We start from the raw sequence: 18199 nt of genomic DNA, 5'->3' as shown, positions 1-18199 counted from the left end.
ACATATGATTTAATTACAAATCTAATATTTTATTATAACATGCTGGTTTATCAAGAGATCCATCTATCTAAAAAAATACACAGACACACACATATATATATATGTATGTATGTATTTTTTTTTAAACTGCAAGCTATATAATTATAATGATGAGGTCTAGCCCAGAGAAGAGTTGAGAAAATGACTCTTACTTCTGCAAAGAAAGAAGGAATACACTCTTGAGTATATAAATAGTAGAACTATTGTCAAATTCAGATGATATTATGTTTGTTGGTTTAGTTTAACCGCCTTTCCCCATTCTTTCCCCCCATGTATTTCAAGAAATATCTCAGGGGTGGGAGAAATGGGTGGCATAATTCAGAAATTAAGGTAATGTTAAAAACAAAAATTAATTAATTACAAATGAACAGTATTTTTTATATTATTATTTTTCTATGGAAAAGGGCAGGCTGGTGGAAGCACATAAAACATATCAGCTTTGGCTAATATGCACTTCTGGGGGCCAAAAAGCACATAAACATTAAGTTGCCTCTTCAGTACTCTTTCCAAATCTTAGATCATAAGATCATAGAATCATGGATTGACAACTGATAGGGAGGATATTCTGGCCACCGAGGATTAGAAAAGATTTCTTTATATGAGACCACCTTATAATTAAAAAGGAATAGGGATGGCAAAAAAAAAAAAAAAAAAACCTTATCAGTCACAATACTCATCATTTGGGGTTTTTTTCCTACTTGTTCTATAATTATGGTATCATATTCTCTTAAAGTTACTCTAATCTGAAATTTAATAACAAAACCTAAAGGTGCTTTGAAGAACCATGCTTTAATTAATTAAATTTAATTAACTAATTAATTAAACTGATTAAAATTAATTAAGATCCTTCCATCTGCCATTTTTAAAATCTGAAAAGGCTTCAGATTATTTTTTCTCTCTGTAACTTCTAGTCTCCCAAATATTTCTTTCATATATGCATGTGTGTGTGTGTGTGTGTGTGTTGTGTGTGTTGACCCAGATAACTATAGAAATAAGATAGAAATAACAGAAAGATAAAAAATGCAAAGGAATTCAAAATTAAAGAGAATGGTCCCAACAAATTGTTCACACTTTACTCTACATACAGTATTTTTTTGTTATCCTTGACCTCAGTTCTTAAAACGTAGTAAACATTTCATAAATGTTTGTTGATTCGACTTTCACTCCACATCCCATCAACTGCCAAATCCTGCCATTTCTAGCTTTCCATTTCTCATATTTTGACCCCCCTCCTTCGATTCACACAATCATCCTACTTCAAAGCCTCATCACCTCAGGAATAGACTTTTGGGATGGTTCCCTATCTGTTCCTCAAATTTCTCTGTTCTGATCCATTCTCCATCAATATAGCTTCCCAAGTAATTTTCCTTAAGCAAGATCTGATGATCATGTCATGCCTCTACTCAAGCTAATGAGTTCTATTATGTCTAAAATCCTAGTTTTGCTTTTAAAGAGATTTATTCTCATACCAACAGTTTTTCAGTTCCATAATTCTACCACCTCTTTTATTCTGATATGATCAAACTTGTTTTCTATTCCTCAAACCCAGCATTCCGCCTCATATCTCCATGCATTTGTACTTGTAATTCCTCACGTCTTCTAGAAATCATGCCTTCCTGACATTTACAGAATCTTTCTTCCTTCAAGACATAGCTCAAGCACTGCCTTTTATATGCTGCCCTTCTTAACCCTCAATTTCTAATGATCTTCTCTCCTAACCTCTATCTATTCTGCACATACTTCCATAAACGCTTTGAATTTGGTTTGTTTCATTCTTTGTGTTTATATGCTTAAAACCATAAGCAACTAATTGGTTCAGTGAATAATCCCAGATCTGGAGTCTTTTTGAGTTCAAATCTGATCTCAGACACTTACTAGCTATATAATCCTGGACAAATTACTTAACCCTTTTTGCCTCAATTTCCTCATCTGCAAAATGAACTAGAGAAGGAAATGGCAAATCACTCCAGTATCTCTGTCAAGAAAACCCTAAATGGAATCACAAAAAGTTGGATAATAACTGAACAAAAACAAAATTCAACACTATAAGTACAGACACATATTAAGTGATTAATAAAGCTTTCTGACTGAAGTGTATGCTACTAGATATAATACCTGCTATGTAGAAGCTGACAAGCTATGTAAGCATTTACATCCAAGGTGTCAAAAATGTGTAAGCCACCTGTGACCCGCAATATTACCAAATGCCAACCAAACAAGATTAAAATGTAACTAGAAAAATTTTAACAAAATAAATAAAAATGCAATAAAACATGTTACTATGTAGTTTTCTAAGTTAATATGCAACATGTAGGGTTCAGTGGCTCCTTTTTTATTTGAGTTTTTATTTGAGTATTGAGTTACACAATACACATATGAAAAGATAGCATTTTAAGAAAAAAAAAATCACAAAATTTTCAACTTAGAAAGGATCTCACAGCAGCTATCTTGTCCAAACCAAGTCTATAAATCATTGCCAACCAATATAATAAAAGCAAACTAATAGAGAGCAAGCAAGTTTACATGGAATACTAACACTATTACTACTACTACTACTATTACTGATAATAATAGTAGTTATATAGCACTTTTTTGCAAATATTTTTTCATTATATCCTCCAATACAACCATGAGAGCTGGGTGCTATTATTATACCTATCTAAAGGATAAGAGAATGAAGGCTGAGAAAGGTTGAATGATTTGCCCACAGTCATGACTGTGTTGATGGCTAAATTTCAAATCTTATTTTCCTGATTCCAAGTAAAACAACATATCCACTGTACCACCACCTCAATGCCTCAATACAGGTTTGGGTTAATCAGAAAATGCTTTTAAAAGGAAGAAATAATTTAAGCCATAAAACTAGTTTTGAGGAAACAAACCATTTTCAGATGAAGAAATTAAACCCATTTACACTTATATGAAGAAATGCTCTAAATCACTATTGAGTAGAGAAATGCACATTAAGAACTCTGAGGAACCACTTCAAACTTCTCAGATTGGCTAAAATGACAGGAAAAGATGATAAATGCTGGAAGGGATGTAGGAAAACTGGGACATTAATGCGTTGTTGGTGGAGTTGTGAAATGATCCAACCCCTCTAGTGAACAATTTTAAACTATGCCCAAATTGTGCATATTCTTTAATCCAGAAGTGTTACTATAGAGTCTGTATCCCAAAGAAATCTAAGAGAAGAAAGGGACCTACAAGTGCAAAAATTTTTGTATTGGCAAAGAACTGGAAATTGAATACATGCCCATCAACTAGGAAATGGTGAATAGTTATGGTATATGAATGTAATGGATATTATTGTTCTATAAGAAAAGATAAGCAGTTATTTCAGAAAAGTCTGGAAAGGATTACATGAACAGATGCTGAATAAAATAAGCAGAACCAAGAGAACACTGTACATAGTAACAGCAAGATTATGTGATCATCAACTATGATAGACTTAGCTCTTCTCCGTAATGTGACGATCCAGGACAATCCCAATAAATTGTCCCAATTATCCCAATTTTGGGGGATGAAAAATGATATTCGTATCCAGAGAGAGGAACTATGGACACTGAAAGTAGATCAAAACATAGTATTTTCATCTTTTGTTCGCTTACTTATTTTTTCTTTCTCGGAGTTTCCTTTTAGTCTGATTTTTCTTACACAACATAACAAATATGGAAATATGTTTATGAGGATTGTTCATGGTCAACCTATATCAAAATGCTTGCTGTCCTGGGGAGGGGGTGAGGAGGGTGAAAAAATTTCAAACACACAATTTTACAGAAATGAAAGTTGAAAACTATCTTTACTTTTATTTTGAAAAATAAAAGGTGATCAAGGGAGAAAAAATTTAGTTTTGAAGGATCTAAAACAACTAAATGGCAAGCAAAAAAGTATCTGAGAGGAAATGCCCTGAGGAAAATATAAAAGAAGGAAGAATATACAATTTACACACTTATTTTTGTAAATTCTTCACAATTATTCACTTAATTATTTCATATTCACTGAACAATCATATACAAGGTACTGTGTGTCGTGTTATACAGGACATACAGGTTATTACAATATGCTCACAGCCTAAGACGATCTACTTGAGGAAATAAGACATGAATTTTACAACTAAGGTAACTGAAGCACAGAGAGGTCCCACAAAGTATAAGTAACAAGCACCTGAGACTTAAAACTTAGCATTCTCTCAACTATTTGAAACTGCCTCTTAGGCACTAGCCTTCATCTACTCATAGGAAAAGGATGAATAAGAACTCCTAGCAAACAAATATGTCCCAGGAAAAAAACTTTGCTATATGTGTTTAATTCCTTCTGAATACTTTGAAGAGAATCTATCAAAATCTCTCCTATGACCCCCAAATGATAGGTATGAACATAGTTGATTAATTTCTTGAAAATGAATTACTTAATTCAAATTTAAAGTAATTCTTAGATCCAAAGTAAATTTATGACTATTTTAGATTATCTTAAATTTTGAAATGTCATTAAATAGCAAATTGCATTATTATAAGAGTAAAAAAAAAAAAATCAACAAACAACTTCCATCAGTAGTGAGCATTTATGGCACTGTGGTTCATTTGTTTAAGCATTAATGTATGCTTTAATATTTTATGAAGTCCCCTATTCTCATTAATGATATACCTGCAATATCAATAATACCCACAATGAACATACCTGCAATAATTCCAGAGTCATGGGAATATTTTTAAGTTCCTTTAGTAAATCCAGTGCCCCAGCCTACAAAACAAAATTATTCAAAATATTTAGTCACATTTTAATATTGTAAAAAACAAACTAGAAAAAAACTTTTAGAATGTTTTCCTAGCCATCACCCCATTATTCCATTTATTCATCCAAGCACAAAAGTCAAAAAAGATGTGATGCACTGCTTATGACTGAGTGGGTAAGAAGAGGGGATTTGGGAAAAATAAGCAAGGGGAGTTGACAGAGTGGGGAAAAAAAAAATTCATTGTAGAGGAGCTAAGGAGAATATAGAAGGAATAAATAATAAGTTAAAAATCCAAATGACCACATAGAAAAAGGAGAAAAGCATTTATTATAGTACCTACTATGTGTCAGGTACTATGCTAAGTAGTTTATAAATTATCATCTCATTTGATCCTCACAGCAACCTAGAATGAGGTGGCATTATTATCCCCATTTTTCAATTGAGGAAACTGAAGCAGAAGTTAAGTAACTTACCCAGGGTGTATAACACAGCTAGCATCTAAGGCTGAATTTGAACCCAAGTCTTCCTGACTCCAAACCTGGCATTGTATTTACTATCCCGTAAGACTACTTCTAATTACATATAACATTATCATATGACCCCCAAATCCCATCTGGTCACTAAAACACACACAGAAAACAAGGAAACACCAATCAGTTCTTTTCATACCAAATAGTCAATATATCATATTTCTTTTAAGGAATATTCTATTGCTTAAAGACGATACAATGTGTAAGTATATTATCAATTACCACTCCCCTTACACTTCCTCCAAAATCTGTTTTAATGGGATTGCCTTCACCCTGACCCTTCTATAAAAAAAGATTATACAAAAAATCTAATATGTACCTTTCCCTACTTCAGAAATATTACTGCATTAAGAAACAGCTCTATCAACCTCTGATAAATGAGATTCTTTTATAAAAGACATATAAATTAAAACTCACACTAAATATATATCACATACATTCTTATCAATGTGACTACTTCCTCAACCAGAACAGATTACACAGCATCCTGTGTGATTTTTTTTTGGTGGGGGAGGGGAAGGGGAAACGCTATATTATTTTTGTGGATTTGCTAAACAATAAAACAATGACATATGGTTTATGACTAAACTTAAGCTATATGCTTTTGGTTACCCAGAAAATTGAGGTTTTAACAAAAACAAAAACAAAAACAAAAACAAAACAAAACAAAAAAAAAAACTTGTACCTTCTTCCAGAAATTTCAGGAGATAACTAATAAAGCAGCCTTCCCTCCCATTTTTGGCAGTTATCAAAGATTAAAAAAAGATTTAAAAATTTTAAAATACTGTAATGTGTATACATTCCTGAGTCAGCTGGAAATGATAGTGACTTATAGCTTCAAGATTCAATCTTTTCATCTTTTTGAATTGAGATTAAAAATGAACCCCTCAAAATATATGCTTATTTGTCATGTTTATTTGAATTAAAACTATATTTTGCATTTAACTGACAATGAAAAACTAAAATCAAACAAGCTAGTTTTAACATAGACTCTATTAAATTACAGCAGCTACTACTGTAATGATGCAAGAGGAAGAAAGAATCAGTTTAATTTCAAAGCCAAAATCAGTTCACAGTACAAGTGAAAGCTGGACATATGAGGGCTAACAGAGATTCATTAATACTTTAAGACTTTATTATAGAACAAGATAATCTCTTACATTACTTAGTTCAGATGAATAATGTGGAAACAGCTCAGTACAACACATCTATAATATAGCAAGTAGGATTAGCATGTTGCTAAGACAAAATGGTTAGAAGTCATAAAGAAATCAATTAAGACACAATTTTAGGTCAAGTTCCTGAAATAATTGTTAAGAAGACTACCTTAACTAGTAGAAAATTTAATTTGTAATAAAGCTTAAAAACCCAACTATTCTTAGAATAGAAACTATGATTTCAAATTACCTTGTTTCACATAATCAAATTGCTTCATTTTTTATATAACATTCTAAGCATAACTGGGAAGAAGGGATGCCTTTTTTATTCACTTAAACCAAAAGTTGGAAAAGGAAAAACCTTTTTTTGATAAATACAGTAGCTATGCACTTTTAAATAGTCTATATTTAGTAAATTATCAGTCTACCTTATAATGAATTTATGACTAAATCCAGAAACAAACTTCAATTACTCCTGATGATATTCAATACCATTCAGGCTGGTATTGAGGAAACCCTGAGAAACTATCTTCAAAACTATAATTAAGTTCTCTCCTTACTCATCCTTTTCTTCTTTCCAAAGTTCCAAATAAAACAATCTAAACCCCCTTTAGGGTCTCCATATGTGGCATTTGTTGGCAAAATATAATCAATGTCATCAGATGATATCAGAATTGGCTCCTGAATTATGACAATAGCCATTAGTATCTACAGGCAAGGAACATTGATATGAGAGTAAGCTGTCTCAAAAGCTTCTTTTAACCTGGTCAAGGAAAGTCTGCCTACTATAGGCAGCGAGACACGCAGAATTTAATCCTCTCATTTCACAGCTGAGGAAATTGAGGAACATATTAAGCTTAACAACTGTCTTAGGAATTGATTTGAAACAAGATTGAACTACCATTTGTCTGTTGACTGGAAAGATTTACATGAACTGATCCTGAGTGAAACAAGCAGAATCGGGAAAACATTATACACAACGACAAGATTGTGTAATGATCAACTATGATTAATTTGGTTCTTTTCAGCAATTCAATGATACAAGACAATTCCAATAAACTTTAGATGGAAAATGCCAACCGAATTCAGAGAGAACTATGGAGACTGAATGTAAATCAATATATGCCATGTTCACTTTTTTTCCTTTTTCCTTGTGGTTCTTTTCTTTTCTTTAGATTTTTCTCTCCCAACATGATTCATATGGAAATATATAAAAAGAATGTATATGTGTAACCCAAAGAAATGTTGCTTTACGTCTAAATTTTTCTTGTTACCCAGCCTCCCTGTTCCTTCACCACCACCACCCCCAAAAAAAAAAGAGCACCAAGAGTCCTTTCAATGTCATAAATTAGGGGTAACATGAAGTGGATTTTCAAATATAATCACCAAACCCTTTTAAATCATAAGTTAAATGGAGCTCAGAAACAATCTAGGCTAGTTCGCACTTGGAAAAAAAAAAAGGCCCTCTACAACTTATCTGACAACTGGTCTTTAGGCCTTTGCCTAAAAACTTGGGGGTTTGGGGTGGTAAATCCCTCTCTCCAAGCTGTATTTCCAGAATAGTGAATGTGACTTGACATCAGAAAGACTTTGGTTCAAACCTGCCACAGTGTGACCCTGATCAAGTTAATGAACCTCTATTGGCGAAACCTACATGAACTGATGCTGAGCGAAATGAGTAGAACCAGGAAATCCTTATATACCTCAACAACGATACTGTATGAGGATGTATTCTGATGGGAAGTGGATTTCTTCAACAAAGACAAGATCTAACTTAGTTTCAATTGATCAAGGATGGACAGAAGCAGCTACACCCAAATAAAGAACACTAGGAAATGAATGTAAACTGCTTGCATTTTTGTTCTTCTTCCCAGGTTATTTATAACTTCTAAATCCAATTCTCGCTGAGCAACAAGAAAACTGTTCGGTTCTGCACACATATATTGTATCCAAGATCTACTGTAATCTATTTAACATGTATAGGACTGCTTGCCATCTTGGGGAGAGGGTGGAGGGAGGGAGGGGAAAAATCGGAACAGAAGTGAGTGCAAGGGATAATGTTGTAAAAAATTACCCTGGCATGGGTTCTGTCAATAAAAAGTTATTTAATTAATAAATAAATAAATGTTAATGAACCTCTGTGTCTCAGTTTACTGATGTGTAAAATAAGGTGACTGAATTTGATGGCCTCTATTGCCCATTCCTCTCTTCCTCTTCTTCATTTCTGATTTGGGAAAAAAAAAAATAATTCCACTTAACAGCCGGAAACAAATAGAAAGAAATTTTACAGGACTGAAAATGAATTTCATAGAAAGTGAACTAAAGAAGGTAGTGCCATGATGGAAAGTTTCCTAAAATTGACAAATTCCAAAAGAGAGAAAATGTTAACTACATGTAAAAAGAAAGAACTAGAACTCAGACATACAAGCGACATCTCAATAACTACCAAAGCAGCAATCCTAATGTTGTTCTGGAAAGAACAGAATATCACCCTCCAGATGTGGTGATTCAGATTAAAGAAGAAAGTAGGCAGAACTAGGGTATTAATTAACTTTTGGTAAACGTAGTCGCCTAAACTGTTCATCATGAACCCTAGAGGAAGGAGAAAAGTTCAGTATCGTTATCAATAACAAGAGGCTTGCAGTTTAGCTTTCACATATATAATCTCTTTTGGGCAGGGATCAACAAATTTATTATGAAAAAAAATGGATTGTCAGTGAATTTATCTACAAGGCTGTATTTTGCTTTTGTCTTTAAAAAATTAATCAATAAACATTTATTACGTACCTACTTTTGTGCTAAGCACTGAATACCTCTAAACAACACGTGAACTACATCTCCTTTACAGAGACTGCACCACTAGTTAGGTAGGTACCAAGAACTCTTAGCCTGGGGCCCACGAACTTTTTTTTTAATACAATATTTCAATGCAAATGTGTTTTTTTTTTCCCCATGCATTTTAGTAGGAAATAATGTTCTTTATATTTATGTACCGTACTTGATAGTGAAACAAAGTTATAAAAAGTGGGCACCCAAGATGTCCACGACACACCAAAAAGTTTGAAACCCCTCATAAAGGTTTAAAAAGCAAGACAATGTGGCCTCTTACCTGTCCCGGCCTACTTTAGGGTGGAAGAGCGGAGGGGAAGGGGGGGAGGGGAGGAGTGTGAAAAAGAATGGGAGTCCAAATGTGTGCGCGCTCGTGTGTCAGTGTGAGGCGGACACCACCAGCCTCCCAATGGCAGGAAGTTAGTCGCCAGGCTCTAACTGGAAAAGGGATGAGAAAGCCCTTTGTGGCCGCTCAGCAAACGCCGTCACTCAAGTATGATTTTTTTTTTAAATTAAAAGTCGAGCCAAGAGACTGAAAGGCTCCAGAATTACGGCTTTAATTTCCTTTACTTCCTCCGCACAAAAGCTTCCCTCCCTTTCTCCCCGTTTCTCGCCCTCCCCCGGGCTTCTTTCCCCAGCGTTTTTATTCCTAAATAAAACTTCAGAGCAATCCGGGAACCACACACATAGTGCGGTCCCTCGGGGCGCGGAGGGGCAGCGCAGGGAGATGGGCGCCTTCACGTGCCGCCGCAGGGCAGCCCCGACTCCGTCGGGTTCCGCCAAGGCTCAGCCTCCTCCTCGCCCGGCGGGAGACCCCGGGCTCGGATTCCACTGGCCCTGCCCCCACTCCGAACCGGCCCGAAGCCGTTCGTGCTCCCGGCGTCCTCCAGGAGCAAGGGAGCCTTCATCGCCTCCCCGCCACTCCCCGGCCTCATCTCCTGGATTAGTGGAGCGAGGCCCGGACGGAGGCCGAAGCGGAGCAGCCGGGATAGCTCGGATCCCCTTCCCCCGCGGCCGCCCAGCGCGAGCTGGCCCTGACGTCGGAGCGCGCGCTTCCTCATGCCGACCCCACCCGCGCACCCCCCCATCCGGCGCTCCAGTCTCGCGCGCCTTCTCCGCCTTTCTCGCTTACCGCGTTCTTCTTCTGCACCATCTTATCCATCTTCTTGGCTATACGGATGATCTCGTCCTCCATGGCTCCGGCGGTTTTGCAACCCCACTCCCCCCACACACACCCCGTGGGGACGGGACGCGGGAGAAGCGGGGGCAAAAAGGGGGATGTCAAAAGAGTAAGCGTAAGAAAGGTAAGCAGGAGTCCCAAAATGTCACGCAAAGAAGAGCCACACACCGAGAAGCAAGGCCCAGGGCCCCCTCAGCAACAAATAAAGACCGGGCGTCGGTGACTGCTCCTCCCAGGCGCAGACAGCGTCAATCAATCCATTGGCGACGCTGGGCAGGCAGCACTAATCAACCTCCGATCACCGAAGGGAAGGCGGAGCCTGAGGCGCTCCAAAAGGCGGAAATGGTGGCTGCTCCGCCTCAGCGCTGTCGGGGCTGACGGCGTTGAAAATAACCCGCCTAAAAGGCCAGCCGGAAAGCCCAAACTCGGCGGACGAAGTGAAAAGACTAAAGGGAAAGGACGCTTGTTTAAAAAAAAAAAAAAAAAAAAAAAAAAAATTAAAGGGAGGGGGGCCCGGGGAAGAAAGCCTGAAAGCCCACTCACCCCCAGCCTAATCCCTTGCTATCCCAATTCCGGACTCATTCCTGCCTAAATTTAAATCTCTCTCCGCCGTTTCCCCTCTTCGCTCCTTCTTTGGCGCTTTTGATGCCTACCGCCCGTGTGGCCAACTCAAGATACCGGAATAAAGTTTATCTCCTCCCTCCGAAACTGGTTTTCTTTAGCTTTTTTTAGGGCTGTCAGAGGAAGCCCTCCAGTCCAGCTCCCCCAACTACTTTCCCAGCACTTTTTATATATTACCGCGAAGCCCGCTGCTTCGCCCATTTTTGGGTGCCAGACAAAAACTGCCCCGCCCCCGCCCTCACCCCTGTCAGTAATGCTCACCCCTTCTCACCCGTCTTCCCTCCTGTCCACAAATACCATACCTTTACTACAGTTAAAAGCTTTTTTTTTTCCCTTTTGCACTTCTGAACCCTCCCAAGATATCTTGGGGTTGATTGGCTAGATTTAAGCGTCTTGCCTTAAATTAAAACCAGATTCTCGTTGATTTGTTATCAATAGGTCCTGGGCCGAGCCTTGTTGGGCTAAAGTTTGGGTCCTTATTGACTCAGATTGAATGTAAATAGCAATCATTAATGTGGCTAAATCCCTTTTCCCAGATTGATTCTTTGCCTCAAAAGCAATCTAACCCTTATCACAGATTGTGTCTGGCGTCATTCAAACTGAGACCCCAGGAAGACCTTAGCTTAAAAAGGCAAAGATCTCCCACTGCATCTAGAGTTACTTGGGTAGTCCTGATCCATAACTGGATGTTGGACCCAGATGGCTCTGGGAGGGAAAATGCACACCCCTCTCTCACTAAAATCTAACTCACTTGTATGTCACAGCATCACTTTCCTGATGCCATAATGCCCTTCCAGAACAAAGGACAAAAACCACTACCTGTCTTGGAATACATAGGTCTCCTGACAAACATCAACCAGTCCCTAGCCTCTTCTTGTAGAGTTATGCAGTTTTAAATACGTGCAAAATAAATACCAGATAATTTGGGGAGTGGAGTGGAGAGGAGGAGGAGGGCATAAACAAGCTGGAGGTAGGGAGCCTAAATAAAGGAGGCCTTATTTAGAACTTGCTTCTTTCTAGAAAAGGATGAGGGAATGCATCCCAATAGGAAGATAGCCTATTCAAAAGCACTGAGAGATGATGGTGTTTTTGGCTGGACTTTTTATCCCGACCTGTGTGAGAAGGAAAGTCATTTATAAGATTGGAAAGAAAAATCAGAGACAAGTTATAAATAATTTCATATGCCAAATTTAAAAAAAAAAAAATCATCCTGAAGGTATAATAGAAAACCATTGGAGTTTGAGAAGGGATGACAGAGCTGAGATTTAGGAAAACCACTTTGGCAGCTGTATTAAATGTACTGAAATTAAGAGACCAAATACAGGAAAAACAATTAGGAGGCTGCTTCAATAAGGAAAGGTGAGAAGAAATTAAGGATTGAATTAGGGAGGCAGCACTTCCTTTCCCTCCAAGGAAAAAGCAAAGAAATTTGAAACATCTAGTGGTTATCTTGTGAAGGGAGAAAAAGCCTAGACAATTAATTGGATACATGCAGTGAAAATAACAGTTTTGAATCTGAAATGAGGACAGTAAAAATAACCTCGGAAGAAGGGTGAGTTTTGAATTAAAAGCAGTTCTGTTCTATACCTGTTGAATTTGAGATACCTATAGTTGAGTTTAAAATATACTGTTAGGATACACAGTATCATGTATAAAAGAAAGCTAGCCATGAAAAAAATGCTTTGAATCACTTCTGATTAGATAAATAGAAATTAAAACAACTCTGAAGTATACCACCTCACTTATCAGAATGAGTAATATGACAAAAAAAAAAATGATAAAATGAGATGTAGGGAAAAATTGGGAAACCAATGCATTGTTGGTAGAATTGTGAACTGATCAACCAATCTGGATAACAATTTAGATCTATACCCAAAGCGTTACAAATCTGTGCATAGCCTTGATTCAGCAATACCACTACTTTGTCTATATCCCAAAGAGATGGGAGAAGGGGGAGGAATTTTGGGGGTATTTTTTGTTTTTTGATAGTATTTTATTTCTCCAAATATCTGCAAAAATAATTTTCAACATTTATCTTTGCAAAACCTTGTGTTCCAAATTTTCCTTCCTCTCTCTTCCCCTCATTTCCTTAAAATAGCAAGTAATCCAATACAGGTTAAATATGTACAACTCCTTTAAACATATTTTCCATATTCATCATGCTGCTCAAGAAAAATCAAATCAAAAGGGGTGAAAATGAAAAAAAGCAAACAAAAAAAGTGAAAGTACTATACTTTGCTCCACAGTCTTCATAGTTCCCTCTGTGGATCTGGATGCCACTTTCCATCACAAGTCTACTGGAATTGCCTTGAATCACCTCATTGTTGAAAAGAGCTAAGGCTATTAAAAGTTGATCATTACATAATCTTGTTGTTCCAATGTACAATGTTCTCTTGGATCTGCTAACTTCATCTTCAGTTTGTGTTAAATCTTTTCCAACTTAATTCAGCCATTCCCCAAATGATGCATCCACTCATTTTCCAGTTCCTTGTCACTACAAAATATCTGCTTCAAACTTGCACATGTGGATGAAAAGGACCTATTTGTACAAAAATACTCATAGTCATTCTTTGTAGTGGTAAAGAAATGGAAATAGGAGATAACTATCAATCAGGGAATGGCTGAACAAGTAAAATGTCCCATATCTCTAAATATTTATCATTTTTCTTTTGTCATATTAGCCAATCTGATAAGTGTGAGTGAAGTGGTACTTCAGAGATTTAAGATTGTGATGAAATACTATTATGCTATAAGTAATCAGAAAAATCTTGGAAGACATATTAAGTGACATAAAGTTAAGTCAGCAGAACCAGAAAAGTATACAGTTACAGTAATTTTATACAAAGATCAACTGTGAAACAATAATCCAAAACAAATCAGAAGGTCTTATGATGAAAAATGTTATCCACCTCCAGAGAAAGATCTGATGAATGCAGATTAAAGCAAATTATTTTATCCTTTTGGGGGGATAATGCAACATAACTATTATGGAAACATTTTGCATGATTTCACATGCATAATCTATATTAAATTGCTTGTTATCTGAGAAGAGAAAGGTAAAGAATTTAGAACCCAAATTTTTTTTTAAAATGTTAAAAATTATATTGTACTAGAAATGTTAACTTTAGCAATGACAAGAAAAAAGAGTGGAGTGACTGTGGTAGGCAATAAGAAAACAAAACTATTACTTAGCAGACATAATGATATATTTAGAGGATCAACTAAAAAGCTACCAGAACCAATGAATAATCTTAGCAAAATTTTAGGACACAAAATAAACTCACATAAATCATCAGCATTTCTGTTACCAACAAAACCTAGGAGAAGCAAGAGATAGAAAAGAAATCCCATTTAAAATAACTATAGACAATGTAAAATGTCTGAAAGTCTACCTACCAAGACAAAGCCAAGAACTGTATAAACACATTTACAAAACACTTCACACAAATAACATATCTAAAGAAAAGAAAAAATATCAGTTGCTCATGGGTAGGTCAATCTAATATAACAAAAATGACAATTCTACCTAATCTACTTATTCAGCGCCACACCAATCAAGCTGCCAAAAAATTACTTTATTGAGCTAAAAAAAAAAAAAAATTACAAAATTCATCTGGAAGAACACAAAGTTAAGATTATCAAGGCAATTAAGGAATGCAAAGGCCATGCCAAACCTAAAACTATATCATAAAGCAGCAGTCATCTAAACAATTTGTTACTGGCTAAGAAATGAGTAGTGGATCAATAAAATAAGTTAGTTCCACAAGACACAATAGTCAGTGACTATTAATCTACTACTTAGTAGTAGTACTTAGTAGTAATCAACTATTTCTTAATCAGTTGTAGAAGACTACAGCTTCTAGGATAAGAATTCATTATTTGACAGAAATTGACAGAAACTAGGCACAGATCAACATTTTCCACCTTATACCAAGATAAGGTCAAAATAGATTCATAATTTAGACATACACAGTGACAATATAAGCAAATTGGTAGAACAAAAGATAGTCTACCTGTCAGATCTGTAAGGAAGGAATTTATGAGCAAAGAACTAGAAAATATTATGAAATGCAAATTGGATAATTTTGATTATGTTAAAAAGTTTTTACACAAACAAAAAACTCAAAGAAGCCAAGATTAAAAGTAAAGCAGAAAGCTGGGAAAACAACTTTTAGTGCTTCTGATAATGGCTTCATTTCTAAAATGTATAACCAAGTCAAATTTATAAGAATACAAGTCATTTACCAAATGATAAATGATCAAAAGATATGAACAATATTCAGATGAAAAAATTAAAACCATTTATTGTAGAGAGCGGAACTCTGGAGAAGTATACTTGAAACAAGGTATTAACTCAGTGGAATTAATGAGATAATGGTTCTCTAGTTCACATATATAATTAGTACTTAGTATGGTGATGTAATGGTTCTCTAGTTCACACAATCAGTATACTCTAATGATGTAATTACAATAAGGTATAGAAGGGTTAATAAGGACTAGAAGATGGACACTCCATGTTTGACCATCCTGGTGGCTCTCTTGCCTCCTTCACTCCTCCACTAAGACCAAGGCTGGTCCTGAGATCCTCCAGAGAGCTAGTCCGGACACTATAATTTATACTCATGAAAAAATGCTCTGAACTACTATTAGAGAAACACAAATTAAGACAAATCTAAGGTACCACTCCACACCTTAGCTAGCCCGAACATTACACAAGACAGTTCCAATAGACTTAAGATAGAAAATGCTATCCACATCCAGAGAGAACTATGAAGACTGAATATGGATTAAAGCATAGTGCATAGTGTTTTCATCTTTTTGTGTTTGCTTTTTCTTTTTTCCCTTTTTGGTCCGATCTTTCTTGTATAATATGATAAATATGAAAATATATTTTAATAGATTATACATATTTAACCTATATTGTATTGCTTGCTGCTTTAGGGAGAAGGGAAGGGAGAAAAATTTGGAACACAAAATTTTACAAAGATGAATGTTGGAAACTGTATCTGTACTTGGAAAAATAAAATATTATTGAAGAAAAAAGTTAAACTTTTTACATACAATTAGAAAAATATATTCAAAATTTTTTTAAAATCCATGAGAGGGGGGCGGAGCCAAGATGGCGGAGAAGACACACGCGACTTTCTAAGCTCTTCTCTTACCCTCGTTACCAATATTATATCGAGCCTCAAAAATAGTCTTGACTGCTACAACGGAAAGATAAGAAGTAGAACAACTCACCTGCCAAAGAAAATCTGCAGTCTCGCCAAAAAAGGTTGGTTACGGGGCCAGGGGGGAGATCGGCGCAGACGGGGAGAGAAATTAGGTTCCGAGGAGAGTCTCAAACCGAGGGTGAAAGCACAGATCTCAGCAAGCGCGAGCCCCAACCCGCAGTAAGGGCTTTTCCTTGGGCAGTTGTGATCCTGCACGGCAGGAGGACGCAGCCCGGTTAGCCTCCAATCTGCACAGTGGGGAGCCTCGGCTTAGGGCCATAGAGCTTTCCAGGGCCGATTTGCATTGGGCAGAGACACTGGGGCAGAGTTCCGGCGGTCTGCGCCAGCTGCTAACACTCACAGTCCCACAAGAGGCTCCGCCTGGGGCAGTGACACTTTCACCACTTAGTCTCAGCCTAGGGCAATCGAAATCCACTCAGCCCTACTAAGCCGCTTGATAGCTCGCCAGTGCTGAATCCACTTCCTGTTGGGGGAAGGGAAAACTCTCACCCAGAGCACTCCCATACCCGGAGCCGAAATCGCTTAAATCTTTCCCTGCTCTGCAGAGGAAGCTGGAACCCCTTGACTAGGAGACCCACCCTAAAGGCTTTAAACATGAATAAAAAGATGAAAAGAACAATCGACAGCTTCTATGCAGAAAAGAGCAGGTCAGCAAACCTGAAGAGACCTCAAACAGCAAAATGCATCAGACTGTCCTCCTTACATAATGCCTCATAGAAGAGACCATTAAAAGTCTCAAAAGAGAGTTAGAAGATAAATGGGAAAGGAAAGAGAAGCCTTACTAAGAGAGCAACAACTTCCTGAAATATGAATTGGCAAAGTTAAAAAATTCCCAGAAGTGCAAATTGGTGAATTGGAAAAATAAAAAAATCACAGGAAAGTAAGAATTGTGAATTGAAAAATAAAGAATCTACTCAGAAAGTAGGATCCGGAATTGAAAAGACAAAGAACACGCAAGAAAGTAGGATCGGTGAATTGGAAAAGAAAATAATTCACTAAAAAAAAATTAGTGAAATGGAAAAAATTCCACAGACCAAAACAATAATTCAAAACTCAATTGGACATATACAGAAAGAAGTAAAAAAGCTAATGAAGAAAAATAATTCTTTAAAAATTAGAACTGAACAAATTGAAACTAATGATGCATTGAGACAGCAAGAATCAGTCAAGCAAAACCAAAAATGACAAACTGAAAACCATGAATTATCTACTTGCAAAATGACAGACTTGGAAAAATAGATCTAGGAGAGATAATCTGAGGATTATTGACTCTTCCAAAACTATGATGAAAAAAGAGCCTAGATACTATTTTTACAAGAAATCATCAAAGAGAACTGCCCAGATGTAATAGAATCAGAAGGAAATAGGCATTGAAAGAATTCATCAACACCTTCTGAAAGAAACCCTAAAATAAAACACCAAGGAATATTGTGGCAAAATTTCAGAACTATCAGATAAAGGAAAAATTTTACAAGCAGCCAAAAACCATTTAAATACTGAGGTGCCACAATAAGGATCACCCAGGATCTGGCTGCCTCTACATTAAAGGAAAGAAGGGCCTGGAATATGATATCTCGAAAGGCACAAGAACTTGGGATGCAGCCAAGAATAAACTACCCAGCTAAGCTTGAGCATTTTCTTCCAGGGAAGAAGATGGACATTTAATGAAACAAATGAATTCCATTTGTTTTGAAGAAAAACCAGAATTAAACAAAAATTTGATCTCCAAGAACAGAACTCAAGAGATGCAGAAAAGGTAAAATAACTCTTGAGAATTGTATTTCTGTTGTGATATACAAAAAAATACATGTAAAATTTGATAGTACTGATATAACATAAAAAAGGGAAGTAGATATGGAAAAGGGATGATGGCA

At 36.5% G+C, this 18199-nt stretch overlaps 1 protein-coding gene across 1 annotated transcript in view; it reads right to left on the bottom strand.

Moving 5' to 3' along the window:
* Positions 1-10720, bottom strand: part of TCEA1 (transcription elongation factor A1) — a 30987-nt gene extending 20267 nt beyond the window's left edge. Inside the window, exons 1-2 of the mRNA XM_031946400.1 lie at positions 10423-10720; positions 4720-4782 (exon numbers count right to left, since the gene is read on the bottom strand). Coding sequence (XP_031802260.1) covers positions 4720-4782; positions 10423-10485 — 126 coding nt within the window. The 5' untranslated portion in view covers positions 10486-10720. The remainder of the gene's footprint in view (positions 1-4719; positions 4783-10422) is intronic.
* Between the last annotated feature and the right edge of the window lie 7479 nt (positions 10721-18199).

The sequence above is a fragment of the Sarcophilus harrisii genome, chromosome 1, assembly GCF_902635505.1.
Source record: "Sarcophilus harrisii chromosome 1, mSarHar1.11, whole genome shotgun sequence".
Lineage (NCBI taxonomy): Eukaryota > Metazoa > Chordata > Mammalia > Dasyuromorphia > Dasyuridae > Sarcophilus > Sarcophilus harrisii.
This window is presented reverse-complemented; position numbering and strand designations above follow the sequence as displayed.